At 43.4% G+C, this 15141-nt stretch overlaps 1 protein-coding gene across 4 annotated transcripts in view; it reads left to right on the top strand.

Moving 5' to 3' along the window:
• The window catches only part of LOC111141378 (Ral GTPase activating protein catalytic alpha subunit 2), a 316071-nt gene that overhangs the window by 281562 nt on the left and 19368 nt on the right, over positions 1 to 15141 (top strand). For all 4 annotated transcript variants that reach the window (XM_022493879.1, XM_022493878.1, XM_022493876.1 and 1 more), the window contains one exon: positions 11667 to 11788. In XM_022493879.1, coding sequence (XP_022349587.1) covers positions 11667 to 11788 — 122 coding nt within the window. The remainder of the gene's footprint in view (positions 1 to 11666; positions 11789 to 15141) is intronic.

Genomic DNA, 15141 nt, shown 5'->3' with positions numbered 1-15141 from the left:
AGCATGCTTGAAGCATAAATACTGGTTGATTCAGTTCAAATTACATTGCACTAAATAATACCTGTAATGTATTCATAATAACTGTCCTCTTAAAATCAGTGACGATAAAGTCAGAGCTGAAAAATCCATGTTTATTGCCATTTCAATTGTCTGGCCTTTCTCTACCTTGCAACAAAGTACATTCCAGACTTCGAGTCCATTCTTCATTTCTCACTGTTTTACATTTAGTTGTGACTTCTACATGGATGTGGAATGCCAACAGTGTCAGAGGTAGCCATTTCTCCAGCTAAGGCTCAAAGTACGTTTTTTAGCCCTTCACGTGCCATATCTTTAGGGTGAATGAAAATCTCTGAAAGAAATAGTTCAAGTGACATGGACTCCCTTCCTCCCAGAAACCACACTATTGGCATCAGCGTGGCAGAGCGCTTGGGCTTCTTGCTGTTCGTATTGATTGATCACTTCTTGGGTGGTTTCCATCGTCGCTCATGTTTTTACCGCCAGACACATGGAGAGGCAGTGTCGTGGGGTCCTTTCTCTCTTGGTGATTTATCAAAGGTGTGGTGTACTCACAGCACCGGAGGAGACGGAAATGGCAGTGCTCCTTCACAAATCAGTCCCCTGAACAGAGCTGACATGAGTAGAGATCCCGGTCCATTGGACCCCTTGGAGCACTGGAAATCCTGAGAGGGAGACCTTCAATTCCCTGTGCCAGAAGGATGCAGAACTATGGGAGCAGACCTCCAAAAGTCTGTAATAGCCTGAAGCAAACCTCTTTCTGTCCCATTTCCACTTACTCTTGTAATTTCCTCAGAATTATTCTTAAACCTGGTTATATGGATATTTTCTTCTTTCTTAGCAGAAGTAGACTGCTTTCCTCTCCAAGAGTGTATCATTAGTGTTTGAAACCTAATCGAATATCTTATACCTCCATGTGTTTAATTTCCTTTTCCCGAACATCCATTTTATTTGGTTACATTGTTCAGTAAAGTCATCCTCTTCATCCGTTACCAGGCTGTGACATTTACTTTGAATGATTCATTTATTTGGGGTCTTAAACAGTCCTAGAATTTAAATTTGCATTATATTGAAAGACAAACAGAATCTCTGTAAAAAATGATGTATGCCTTTAGGCTGTAGCTGGCATCTGTTCCTGTCTTGATGATTATGGAATTTCATCCATTTATTTAGGATTATTGAATGCCAACCAGCCCACCTACGGAGTATTCCCCAGGGTGGCAGATACCGGGGAAGATGTTAAGGATAGAGAAGTGCATTGGAGCGGAGTCTCCTCCTTCCAAAAGTGCCCTTCCCAGGGCTCTGTGACATGGTTCCCTTCCCACTCCCTCCTCCATCTTCCTTTCCTGCAAATGTACTCCTGCCCCCCCCCACCATGGAAATGGGCAGGAAGGAGTTCCTAGCTTTGCATGCTCCCCTTTTCTCCTTCAAGAATGTATCCAAACCCATGATACATCACTCCTTATCCTCAGCCCAGGCATCTCTGCCAGGACACAGTTGTCATCTGCCCAGTATTTCTCCCCTGACATCCCGTCTGGCCCCTCAGACTCCACTGTTCCCCTCATCAGTCACCTGAGCCCCGATCACTGGAGTTCTGTCCTGCCTTCTCCCTCTGTCACCAAGCGTGAGCAACCCTACAGTCTGACACCTCCTCTCCCTTCCCTCTACCCCTGCTTTCTTGAGGCCCATGTCACATCTCTCTCCATTGACTAGTTTTTCTTCCTCCAATCTCTCTCCCTTCTAGACCCTTCCACACACCATAATGCTCTCCTCCGCCATTATCTCTCAAGTATCAGTCATATCTTGCTGTTCGTCTGTTTAAAAACTCCAGTGATTCTAAATGCTAGAGATTGTCCTTCCTCCTGCTGTGATGGGCTCTTTGCCGTCTGACCTAGACCACTGTCCACCCACAAGCACTCACACGTCCTCTGGGTCCATTTGACCCATGGGGTGCTTATCACTTCACAGATGATGGGTGTCTGTCTTCCCAGATAGGTCATGAATGCTGTAATCTTTCATCTTGCTCCTTCCAGCTCTTAGAACAGTCCCCGGCACCTGGTCTGTTCCTCTTCGGGAGTCTTGATGAATAAATGATCCAGCAACAGTGCCTGGAGGGCTTAGTTCTCTGCCTCAGGTTACTGTCCATCTGGTCCAGAGTGTGGTCAGTGAGGACCTGCCCACAACACCTAGTGTATACTGCATACCATAGGCATCTGGAGGGACAGTTTTTCATTGAGGTATAATTTACATACCGCAGAACTCACCCTTTTAAATTCTGTAGTACAGTGGTTTGTAATATATTCACCAGACAGTGCAGCCATTAGCCTCGTCCAATTCCAGAATGTTTTCATCACCCCCAAAAGAAACCCTTTATCCACTGGTACTCACTCCTCATTCCTCTTCTCCCCATAGCCCCTGGCAATTACTAATTTCTTTTCTGACTCTGGGGATTTTCTTATTCTGGACATTTATATAAATGGAATTACATAATATGTGGCCTTTCGTATCTGCCACCTCCCACTCAGCACTGTTTTCAAGGGTCATCGTTGTTGTAGCACATTCAGTATTTCTTTCCTTTTTATGGCTCTCCATTGTGTGGATAGACCACATCTGTTTATCCATCAGATTATGGACATTTTGGGTTGTTTTCACCCTTGCCTGTTGTGAATATGAATAACGCTGCTGTGAACATTTGTGGACAGGTTTCTGTGTGAATGTACATTTTCAGTTCTCTTAAGGAACTGCCAAGCTCTTTCCCTCAGCAACTGTACCATTTTACGTTCCCATCAGCAAGGGATGAGAGTTCCAGTTTCTTCACATCCTCACCAACACTTTCTCTTGTTCCTTCTTGTCCTTCGGATTATAACCATCTTAGTGGTTTTAAAGTAGTATCTCAATGTGGTTTTAATTTCCATTTCCCTAATGGCTAATGATGTTGAACATCTTTTTATATGTTTGTTGGTCATGTGTCTATCTTCTGAATTGAAGAAATGTCTACTCAAATCATTTGCCAATTTTTTACTTGAGTTATCATTTTATTATTGAATTATAAGAGTTCTTTATATAATCCAGAGATGAGGCCCTTATCAGATAAATGATTTGCAAATATTGCCCATGGAATGACTGGTGGGTTGTCCCTTCACTTTTTTTTTTTTTTTTTTCCAGTCCCTTCACTTTCTTGATAAATTTTCCTATTTTTTTCTTTGGTTGCTTGTGCTTTTGGTGTCATATCTGAGACCAGTGAGCATTTTGAAGCTTTATCCTTTGATCACTGTTCAGAACACTGCCCAAGAAACGAAAATGGATTATCACCATCCTCCACATCCTCTCTTCCAAAAACTATTGGTGGTGGGACCAGCAGAGGAAATCAGATCATTAATTTCCTCATTTTGTAAGTTATTCATAGTTGTCCCTTCTCTGAGCTCAGACACTCTGCAACTACTAATGCATCTTTTTGCTAGGTTTAAAGTATATCTATAGATGTGTTTTAAGCATTTGATTCAGGGTAGCATTCTTCAATCCACCGCTGTCTTAAATAATCTTTTTTCTACCAGATTTCTGTGAGCAGAGCATCTGTCCTTGTGTGAGGAATGTGCCCACCATCTTGTCTATAACACTTTGTTCTCTGCTTCACCTGGGAGGGCTGCTTCCAACCCGACCTGTGCTCCATCTCCTCTTCCCTCCAAATCAGGCACATCCCCCATCCAGACCCCTTGTCAGTCAAGACCATTCTCAGAGGTTATGGTCATTTCAGATCTGCAAGTAACCTTCTTACCATTTCCACGTGCTCAAAATGTACATGTCCTGGAAATAGGCAACGAACAAGTACAGAGTACTGAGACATTTCTACAAGCCCATGGATTGATCGTATAGACCAAGTCAGCATTGACCTCTTGAAACTCGAGGGCACTCTAGATTCTCCTTAGTGGTGGCACATCTTCTCAGAGTGATCTGGAAACCTAAGTGAGGCCATATTGCTCCCTTGCTTCAGACCATTCAGGCCTCCTGTGACCTAGCCACAGCCAGTCTTTCAACTGAGCCTCCTGCCCCCTCTTGCTACACTGGGGTTCCCGTCTCCTTTCACTTCCTGAACCTCCCCAGGGTTCCCTCCAGCTCATGCCTCTCTGCACCTGAATGCTCTTACAGAGAGGCCTGCCCCCCACCGTCTCTTGGCTAACCCCTTTTTGGCCACCCCTTCTGAGGCTTCCGTGTCCTTTTGGTCCCTGCTCTCCTACCTGGCACTAATGGATGAACAGTTTCCCTTCTTCGACACTTGTCCATGCTAGAATGGGGGTCTGCCCAGGGTAGGGGCAGACTGGTACATCTGAGCATATTCAACTGTCCCATTCCCCAGTTGTGTGCCCATTGCCAAGCACTGATGGACACTCAGCAGGTATTTCTTAAATGGGTGAATGCTTGAGTGAAAGTGGACTTGCTTTCTGAAAAGGGCAGATTCACTTGAGATCAAGTGTACTAAGCAGAGCAGGATGCTCTATAGAAATTGTGCACACAGTATATGTGTATGTATGTGTGTGTGTGTGTGTATATATATATATATATATATATATAAAATACAATATGTTGACTTTTCTCTAGTTCAGCGCATTTTGTAATTCTTAGTGGGCGGTCATTCTAGCACAAGTATCTTTATAGGAAAACATTTTCTCTGAAGCAATACACTCCTCCCCATGAATGGCATTTGTATCCAAAGTTTTCCACAACTTTCTGAAAATGTTGAGCACTCATATTTTAGTCTGTTTCTGGAACTAAGGCCTTAGAAATGACACTGCCTCTTTTCTGCTTTTTCTGTGTCTGAGTCAGACGGACCTGCCTATCATTGTTATCTCTAACAACTAAACTTATACCTTTCCTATCTGCCTTTGGCTTAGAGAAGTTCATTCTGTCCTTTGAATAGGTGAGAATAGATCTCTTTGATTAGCAGTGTATTCCATTCTTATCAGAAGGCTTATTTTCATTATGAAATATTTTCTACAGACCAGAAAACCTTGGACATTTACAGAAGTCCTAAAGAACAATGAAATATGCCCCCATCCTAACCCCCCATGTGTACTGACCAGTGTATTTGTGACCCTTCCATGTGCTACCTACCTCTCCTCTACCCCAGAGATAATCTAGGTTATAGTTTCACTGCATGGATGTGTATTCCTAAAGCAGTATGTTTCACTGCATGGATGTGTATTCCTAAAGCAGTATGTTTCACTTTGCCTCTTTTTTTAAAATGTTTGTAGTTAGAATGATCTTCAGTGAGTTACTTTTTTCATTAGCATTGTTTTAAGTCTCATCCATTCTAATACACATACGTATCTATAGTTTATTTTCACTGCTGTATAGTATTCTACTGTGTGACTACACCTATCATTAGAGGTTAAAAATGGTTTGTCTCTCTTTTTTGACTTTGCTATTGTCTATAGAATATGATAAACATTCTTACCTGTGGAATCGCTGCCCTTTCCTTAATAATGTCAAATTGCCTTCCTGAGAAGTTAGGCCAGTTATTTCCTACCAGTAGGCTGTGAGAGTTCCTCTGCCCCACATCCTCTCTGACACTTGGATTATTAGATTTTTGTTTTGTTTTGCCAATCAGGTATATATAAAATGATATCTCATTGTGGCTCTAATAATCCCTGATTTTTAGTGATGTTAAGCCCTTTAACATCCATTCATAGTTCATGTTCTAGAAATGTTTATGTCTTTTGCCCATTTTTCTAATAGGTTATTTGGTTCTTTTATTGATTTACAGGAGTTCATTATCTATTCTAGACACTTAGCCTTGGTCAGTTTGGTGATAAGACGACTTCTCCCACTTTGTGCCTTGTAGCTTTACCTTCTTTATGGTGTTCTGGCAAACAGTAGTTCTTACGTTGAATATGCTCAGATGTACCAGTCTTTCCCCTCATGGTTCATGTTTTTTGTTTCTTGTTTAATAAATTATTCCATATCTCAAGGTCACAAAGCCTTTGGCCCATACTTTCTTCTAGAAGTTCTGTATCACTTGGTTGTTTTTTTTTTTTTTAATCTATGCAGAATTTTACTTCAAAAGGAAAACTCTCTAATTTCTCCTTCTAAACTGCCTTTGCTTGGAATATGTCTAGCAGTATCATAGCCCAGAATAGTGGGCACAAATCCCAGGCAATATATATATAAGCTAGGTAGCAAGTAATGTAAGGAGGAACCTGACTCACACTCAAGGAGCATAGTGGGCTATGTGGTGGCCCCAGAAAGGTATGTCTAATCCCAGAACCTGTGAATGTTAACTTATTTCAATAAGGGTCTTTGCAGTTATAAGTAAGTTAAGGATCTTGAGAAGATCATTCTGGATTATACAGGGGGGCCCTAAATCCAATGACAAGTATCCTGATAAGAGACACACAGAGAAGAGGGAGGCAATATGGCCAGAAAGCAGGGACAGGAGTGACGCTGTCATCTGGAGTCTCTGCAGGGAAGAAGGCCCTGCTGACACCTTGATTTTGAACTTGTGGCCTCCCAGAACTGTGAGGAAATAAACTTCTGTTGTTTTAAGCCCCCCAGCTTGTGGTCACTTTCGGCAGCCACAGGAAGCTAATATAAGGATGTTGAGGAAGAGATGGTCCTCTACGGTAACTATAGCAGGAGGTTCTTTTCTCCTCCATCATATTCTCAAGGGAAAGAACAAGCGGCCGTGGCAAAATTTGCAAGTGCCACAACTTATCCAAGGGGCTTGAGGTTGACTAAAGCCTCCCAGGTGGTGCCGAAACGTGGCTTCCCTCCCTTTGTGGACCACTGCCATGGGAAGGGGAGTCCGCGGAGTAGCAAGAGGGCCCAGCTCTGGGCAGTCTTGTGTCAGCGATAAGGGACTGCAAGGAGTTAAGAAAGAAAACCAGGGACAGGTATGAGAACCACTGCAGAAGACACATATCCTGACCTCAGGAGGCAGCCTCTTCCAAGGCTGCTTTGTCGGGCTGGGTCTGGTGTCCACTCCCTGGAAACGTAGAGAAGGTCCTGGCAAGAAGAGTGTCAAGGGTTGGAAAAAACGTACAACCTGCAGTAGAGATTCTTGCCATACAGTTCTCCCTTTTCCTTAAAAACAAACAAGCAAACAAAAGAACAGGAGTTATTACAAAGAAGTTGAACATCTTAAATAGCAGTCAACAAACACATAGCCTGAATAAGTAAAAAAAACAATTAAAATGAAGTAATTGTTATTTTTTCTGAATTTATACAGTCAGCGTGGTCTATGGGTATCAATGCAGCTTAAACCTATGGACTCGGGTGGATTTTCAGACCTCTGTATAGTTCAGTTGCTTGATTTATCCTCACTGCTAGTTTAGCTCCCAACCTTGCATGGGATCCTGAACTTAATCCCATGGACCATAGAAAGCAAGATACAATAGCCAAAAGCAGTAAAGGTTGGAAGACCTGGGTTCTGGTCCCAGTTGTACCACCAAGTAACTGTGACTCTGGAAAATCACTGGACTCCTCTGTGCTTCCACTTGCTGACCAGTACTGTGGGGCGCATGGCACTCCCCTGGCTCACAGAGGCCTAACATGAAGGAGGCATGCTCGTCCTAAAGCCTGACACAGAGGCTCCTCCTACTTTATCCACTATGCTCTTTCTGGGAGAGGAACCTAGAAGCTCACATTAAGGAAGGAAGGGGAGCAGGCAGTCCACATCTATGGTGCTTCTCCTGTGTGCTAGAACCAGGGTTAAGGCTTCATTACACAATTGCATCTGATCCTCAGGGCAGCCCCAAGGGCAGGTATCAGCATCACTGCTTTACACACAAGGCAGCTGATGCTGGGGGCATTGGAGCAGCTTGTCCTGGGTCCTCCAGTGGGTGGAAAAGAGGACTGGAATTTCAACCTAGGCCTGTCTTCCTCCAAAAGGCAAGTTTCTTCCTCGCATGCTCCTGCTGCTGTTTTGGAAAATAGAAGCAAATAATCATCAAAATAAAATTTGGGGAAGTTGGGTTTGGATTCTTGAGCTTTTGCAACCCAGCTGAATGTGTCTTGAGGGTCTCAGAAAGTTCTCTTGGAAGTTTTGGTTAAAATGTAAGCAGCAAAGATATATAGCCTCTTCATTCAAGTAGAGAAGCATTGGTAAATGATAAAATTCTTAGATGACAACATAGACACAGCGGGTCACTGAAGAAGCACAAAATACTTAGAAACCAAGAGGGGTTTCTAGATAGTAATTTGAATGCTCTCTGAATTGAGTAATCAAAGGGAAAATTTTCTCTTTAACAGCATACTTTACTATGTGTGGTTTTGAATGAGATAGTAATTCAGGCCAGCATTTAAGTTTTACATCTGTTAGTGGCCTTTTTAAGAGAACAGCAGGGCAAAAGCCAGTATGAAAACAGGTATTGAATGTGTGACCAGGTGCCTGTTTAGCCACCTGCCTTCAGTCAGAGGCGCTGACCATCCACTCCTGGCATTATTACAGCGTTTGGTTCCCATCTTAACATGTCTTATGCCTGAGAAGAACCTTAGAAGCATTTTGATGTCTAAGTTATAAATGCCTTTTTTTTTTTTTTTTTTTTTTAATATATATACCAAGCAACCAGCCCTGAAGCCCTAAAGATGTTAGGGAAGAAAATGTCAGGTAATACTGCTCCTAACTGCCCTTGCTAGTAGTTCTAATACGTTCCGTTAAATCCCAGAGCTGCGATTTTTAAGAGCTACTAAAAGAAATGATTTTTTGGCACCCTGAGCTCCTTCTCTGTTTCTAAACACTGCCAGGATTGGGGTGGTGTTTGTTTTCTTTTTGTCATGGTGTTTACATGCCCTGGCGTGGGCCACGAGTGAAAATGCATTTGGTGATCTCCTGGTCTCCCTGCAGTCCCTAATGGATGTTTGTCTAAATGACAACACCCAGTTTAGCGCTGTTAACGCTCCCGTGACAGCATAGGACCAGCCTGGGGGTGGGGGAGTGTGTGCTACGTGTGACAGTTGGGGGCGTGAAAGCGAGATCAGGAATCTTCTATGAGGTAAACACTTCCTTCTCTAGTATCTGGTCCTGGAAGCATCTTTTTGTGCTTTCTTCCATAGTGCCCTGTTTTAGGAGTCAGACCATAAATATTCATTGAGCCAGAGAATCTTAAAACTTGATTATCACCCCACTGTAACTCTAGCGCAGGACTTGCTCTTAGGCGCCCGGATTTCTCCAGCCTGACAAGGACAAGCTTCCAAATTGGCTAGTGTCATCCTGGGTGAGGATGACGGGCTGCTGTCTGAGGTCAGTCTACGGGGTATTATACATGGCATCTCTTTGTAGGGTTGCCTGTGAGCTCGATTAACATAGCAGCCACTCTTCCAGATACACGGCTTCCAAAGCATATTTAGCAAAATGCATCCGCACTTCTATTTTGTTCGCCATTGTCCCGAGCACTGTATGTGGACGTGTTGGACGCAGTGGGGCCTTTCAGGAAACAGCAGGACCATTCTAGGCAGAGCATGACAGGTCTTTAGAGGGCTGCGCCGGCTCTAACCCGGGCCCTCAAGCAGACTGCGGCCTGAAAGGGGGAGCCATGAATTGCGCGTTGACAGCGGGCCACGGCTGTCCTAAGGCTCAGGTGGTTGTCAGCCATAAGTTTAGCTCAGCTCTTTGAGTAATTTGTCACGCCTCGCTCGGCCCCTGCTGGGCCAGCACGTGCCAGCTTAGTGTCAGAGAGCCTGTTCGCCAGACGGCCACTCAGGCCTAACGTCCTGCTGTTCCCTGGACCCGCGGCTCGCTGGGGCTGTGCTCCGAGGGCCGAGCCGCGCGACAGCCAAGTGCTGTGCAGAATAAGCGTGTTCATAATGAGACGTGAATGGCATTAGTGGGTCCCTCTAGAATTGGGCCTGAGAGGACGCCTCTCACTGTGGAAGTGCGGCAGCCTGTTCGTTCGTCAGGGTGTCACCCGGAGTTCAGCGTACATTTAAGAAGCCAGTTCAGGCTCCCACCACCCAGGCCTTCGGCTGTGGTGACCTTCTATATAACGCACTGGGAAGCCGTCAGAGGGGTCGCTTTTGACATCTTCAAATGCATTTTGCTTTTCTCAAGTGCCTAGAGCGACCCTAAAGAGAAATTCTGGAAGCGAGCTGCCTAGTAGCTCTTTCCACGATGAAAGGCACATCCTCTGTCCGTGCCATCCAACCCAGTAACCCCAGCTCATGTGTGTGTGTGTGGCTGCTGAGTGCTTGAAGTACAGCTAGTGGGACCCGGGAAGGGAATTGCTGATTTTCGTTTTTTGTTTTTTTTTTTCATTTTAATTAATTTAAATTTAAATTTAGATAGCCACATGCGGCTCCCAGCTACCACGTTGGCCGGCAAGGCCCCAGGATGCCTCTGGTCTCACCCTGCAAAAACTCTTTCTCTGACTATAATTAAAGGAGGAGGAAAAGGAAGGGCCTGCGCTGGGAAATCTGTGTGCATCCTTGGACAAAAAGAAAATAGAAAAATATTTTCCTATCTTAAATCACATGCTTCCTACTGAAAGCTGATTAGAAAAGCATCATTTTCACCAACTTTTATTTGTGAAGAGGCCATTTTGGAAGGATAGTTTTAAAATCCAGCGAGAAATGCTAGAAATTACTTTGGCTCTTCCCAAGCAGCAAATAATGAACTGATTGATGGTGATCCATGTTCCCTGTGTTCCTGGAGAATTAGCATGATTTTCAAAATGACTCAAACACTTCTTTTAACTTTTGCATTGATAACTGGGAAGGGGAAAATGAGACGTCATGTCGACTTCCCCAAGTGTTAATTCATAAAGTCATATGTGCGGGGCCTCCATCCACTGTCGAATTGTTCTGACGTTATCCTGTTATTGGAAGTGCATGATTCACCTTCTGAGGAAACAGAAGCCATACATAAAAGGGGAAGATTTGCTTTCTGCCCTGTGAAAGGCTGCCACACGCAGGGGTCCTATTAAGACAGCTGGAAAGTTGCTTCAGCGTGTTACGCTTGTAAGTTTTATTGGTGACTGGTTTTTGATTACACATTTGAATGCGTGTGTTCCAGACTGCAGTTTTAATTAAAAGGCAATAGTCTTTTCTTTTTTAAATTGCATTGTGCCCTCTCTGCTAGAGTCTCTCACTTATTAGCTCCTATTTTCTCATGCTCTAGCCCATCCTGGCTGGAGGCACTGGTGCCCTTTCTGAGCATACCTTCCTGGCCTCCCGCCTCCCTCTTCCCCAGGGAAGCACATCCTCTCACCTTTTTTTTTTTTTTTTAAGTGTGTCGCCAATTCCTGCTTTAAGCGTCAATTCATTCTCTAGGAGACTGAGAAGAACGTTGTATATCCACTGACCCGGGAAGGGACGGTTCGACACTGTCCCACAGTCGGGTGCCTCCGTTTTTGTTTGTTTGACTCAAGTTTAACGACTTTTTGCTGTGTTTCTATAACCGTTGATGTACATATTTTTCAGGAATGTTGCTGTTGGGTGTAACCAAAGTCTAAGAGGGAGTTAGATCTCAATATCAGAATCTTACTGTTAATTCTGAGTCATATTTAATTCCCTGGCAGGATGGTAATGGACTTGCAAGGTACTTTTCTCTCCCCCCACTCATCCACGTCAAAGTTGCGTAACTGTATTCCAACCAAAGTGAGCTGCCATTGTTATGCATGTCATTCCACATGTGCTCTTGCTTCCTTGACCGCTGACTGCAGCTACGAAGAACGAGCTCTGTACCTCGAAGCAATAATTCAGAACCACCGAGAAGTCATGACGTTTGAGGATTTTGCCGCCCAAGTCTTTTCTCCCTCGCCCAGCCCCTCCCTCGGCGGAACGGGTGAGTGTCTGCATTATTCTGCCCTCCCGCGCTTAGGACGCACTCGAGCAGCAGATGTACACCTGTTTTTCACAGATAAATGCTTGCAAATTTAAGAAGAGCATTCTCCCTCTGAATCAACTAATGAATATCAAAAGGAATGATGACATTCATTTTAATTTGTTTTGTATCCGAGCTGTTCACTCAGTGCTTTTCTTCAGCTATCCTGTTAACCCCCGAATCTAGCAAGGTTAATGAACTTTTTCTCAGTAATGTGCTCCAGTTCATTCAGGAGTGTGGGTTTCTTGCTGAGCTGGGAATATGTTGTTTAAAAGCGATGCCCAAATCAGTGCTTACTTATCAAAAAAGTATTCCTCACAGTCGAAGCCGTTGCTACTAATGCTAAATGGGGATTATGCTGCCGAGATACTCGGGTCAGGGATTAATGCAAGAGAAATGGAAGGACAGTGTCCCCTGGTCCGTCATTACAGCAGAGCGGCGTGCACGCTTTTCTCTCTGGAGTGGTCTGGGTCACATGGACAAGCTGCCGACCAGAGCAGCACCTGGCGTGGAACCTGTTTAGCAACTGGCTTTCAATCATTTTCATTTATTACGCCAATGGAAAATTTCAAAAATTTCCATGCATGTCTTTGTTTTTAGGTTTTACTCTTTTTATATTTCCAGTTTGAAAAAAAAAATGGGTACTACCACTTAAACTGATTATATGATTACTGTGGGGTTTTTTTTTCCCAAAGAATAGAATTACTTGTGAATTTCTGCATGTAATTACAGATTAATTGCCTTTCAGAGAGTAAATGGGATATTTAGTCAATGCATGTTGAAATTCTCAATGAGGGGCTTCCCTCTTCCACCGGTGTAGACACAACTGTTAGCATGCTTAATAGATTTCTAACCTGTGTCAATTGTCTCTGAACACCGCCTTACTTCTCCGATTCTGACTTGTTAACAAATATCTTACACACAAAGTGAAAAAAATTAAATTCAGTGAAATAAATCACTTACAAATAAAATCAGCCATGCATCATTGTTTAACATCGCTGGCTTCAATCCTTGCCTTTCCGAGCTTTGTTGGGAGATAAGAGGGAGAGGCTTGCTCTTGCACAGGGAGCCAGGAGCAGCAGGCAGAAGGCCTGAGAGATAAGCAAGCTGGCCGAGGTGCGGGAGCCCTGCGATTTACATAATCACGCCTCTGCTTCCTGGTGAGGCGTCAAGAAACACAGGGATGGCCTCTATTGATCTTTGTTGAACTGGAATACTAAACAACATGAGAAAGCTTATAACTTAAAGCTTTGATTAATGTTTCTTACATTAAAAAAAAGTAGAACAGCTGTGAATTGAATTCTTTTATACACTCTGCCAACATTCTATCTAAACCAAAAAAAAAAAAAAAAAAACCCGGTTTCAAGGGAAATGAAGATTTCACACCACTCTGGCTGGAGGTTTAAAATCATTTCTAGTGTGTAGGTGAAAGAACATGAAGGATCCATGGCAAAGCTAATTTTTTTTAAAGATCTCATTCAGCTCTTTCTCCTCCTCATGAAGTACTGGGGCTTAATTTTTCTGTGTTGTTGTTGTTGGGTTTTTTTGTTTTGTTTTGTTTTGTTTTAACTCTTGAGAAAGCTTTATGTTTCTTAAAATTAGAAGAAATTAAATAATAACTAGATATTGGCATTCCTTAGCTGCTATATTCTTAAGGCTCCAGATTAAGATGTTCCTGAAACAAATATTGACGAACTTTGTTTCCTATGCATACTTTAGCATCTATATAAATTAATTTGATCTTTTCTTAAAGTTCACAATGACTTAAATCAATTCAAATGAGCCAGTGTGTAGGTAACATGTTAAGTGAGTCTCGAGAAGTGATTTGGGTTTTCCAAGACCTGCTATTTGGAGGCAGTGGCCGACAGACTTCTTCAAGAGCATCACATTTGCCAAAGTCACTTAGCAGATAAGGGTCTGACAGCTCATGAGTGGGCACTGGAACCGGTACAAAGGGAAAGTGAAACCAAAGATGAGATATCAAGACAAATGCTGGGCCTCCTCTTTCCAAATTATTAGCATCCGGATGACATTTCACAATGTTCAGGGTTTAGGGCATTCAGTGTTGAGTGATAAAATTTTGGGTACACATATCATGCCAATCCATGAACGTGATTTTAAGTCTGAACATCATGTTCTCTGTCACCACTTTGCATATATATGCCCACAACAAAGATTAGGAAGGAAGTCGGAAAGAACTTGATGTGCACTGAAATTTGGGGGCCATGCAGTGAGGGCGGAGCATTTCCAGACCATAAATAGGCATGTTTTCAGAAGCACATCCTCTCCTCCTTTCCCTGCCAGTTTTGCTTTTGAGGAATCCCTATCCGGGCCTGGTACCACTGTTACAGATGAAAACATTTTTTATTTATTCAGTGTTAGCCCTATTTTCTTGGGACAAGTACAGTCAAACCCAGATGAGCCAGCTAGCTTAAACTAAGAAACAGAGGTAGACTCTGCTCTTCCAAGCAGCAAGCCAACTGGAAAAATTGACCCTGAGCGGCTTAAGCCCCCACAGTGCACTTAGGACCCAATCAGACCATCTCGGCCAGCAGTGCCATCAAAGCGGAGCCTTGGGCTCCTGCTCACATGCATATGCACAATCTGAGGAATTAGGGACTCCCAGGTTTCTTTTGTATCCTCCCTGCAAGGGGCTTTGTCGTTAATGCAGAGGGAGAATAACCTGAACCCTCTATTCCTTCCATACTATATTTGTAGCAGCAATCAGCCCCCTTTTCTAGAGGGAAGGCTTATATCAGCCGTGGAGTCCTACGCATAAGTAAGAAATGTGCTTAGTGGGAAGGGCTCATGCCCAAAGATGCTGCTGTCAGAAAATGCCTTCTCCTCAGACTCCCCCTGCCCCAGTGCTGTTGCTTGTCACCCAAGGAAGCCATAGAGGGCCACACTGGCCAAGCACACATGCTTCTCTTCATGATTCACTGTCAGCCACCCATGAAGATATCAGATCTTCAATAATTAGACTCATGGGTGGGTACTCAACTTTTTAAAAGGAGATTTTAAAAAATGTATATTTTCCCAGTCAGAAAATGTTATTTTAAAACACCACCTACCTCATACCTCTTCTGTCCACTATCTGTACTGGTAATAATACTCAGTGTATGATACGCATTTGAGCTGCCTTTCTCTTAGCCCGGTAATTCGTGTTCCTTGTGATTCCTTCCCTTTTGGCCAACAATTTCTATAAGGTAGCCAGTGTGAAAATATTGGCCGCAATTAACACATACGTGTGTATGTGTGTCTGTGTGTTTGCATACATGTATATGTTTATGCATGTATATGCATGTGTTTAACAC

Source organism: Enhydra lutris, unplaced genomic scaffold (genome assembly GCF_002288905.1).
Source record: "Enhydra lutris kenyoni isolate GAN:26980312 unplaced genomic scaffold, ASM228890v2 scaffoldscaffold6, whole genome shotgun sequence".
Lineage (NCBI taxonomy): Eukaryota > Metazoa > Chordata > Mammalia > Carnivora > Mustelidae > Enhydra > Enhydra lutris.
This window is presented reverse-complemented; position numbering and strand designations above follow the sequence as displayed.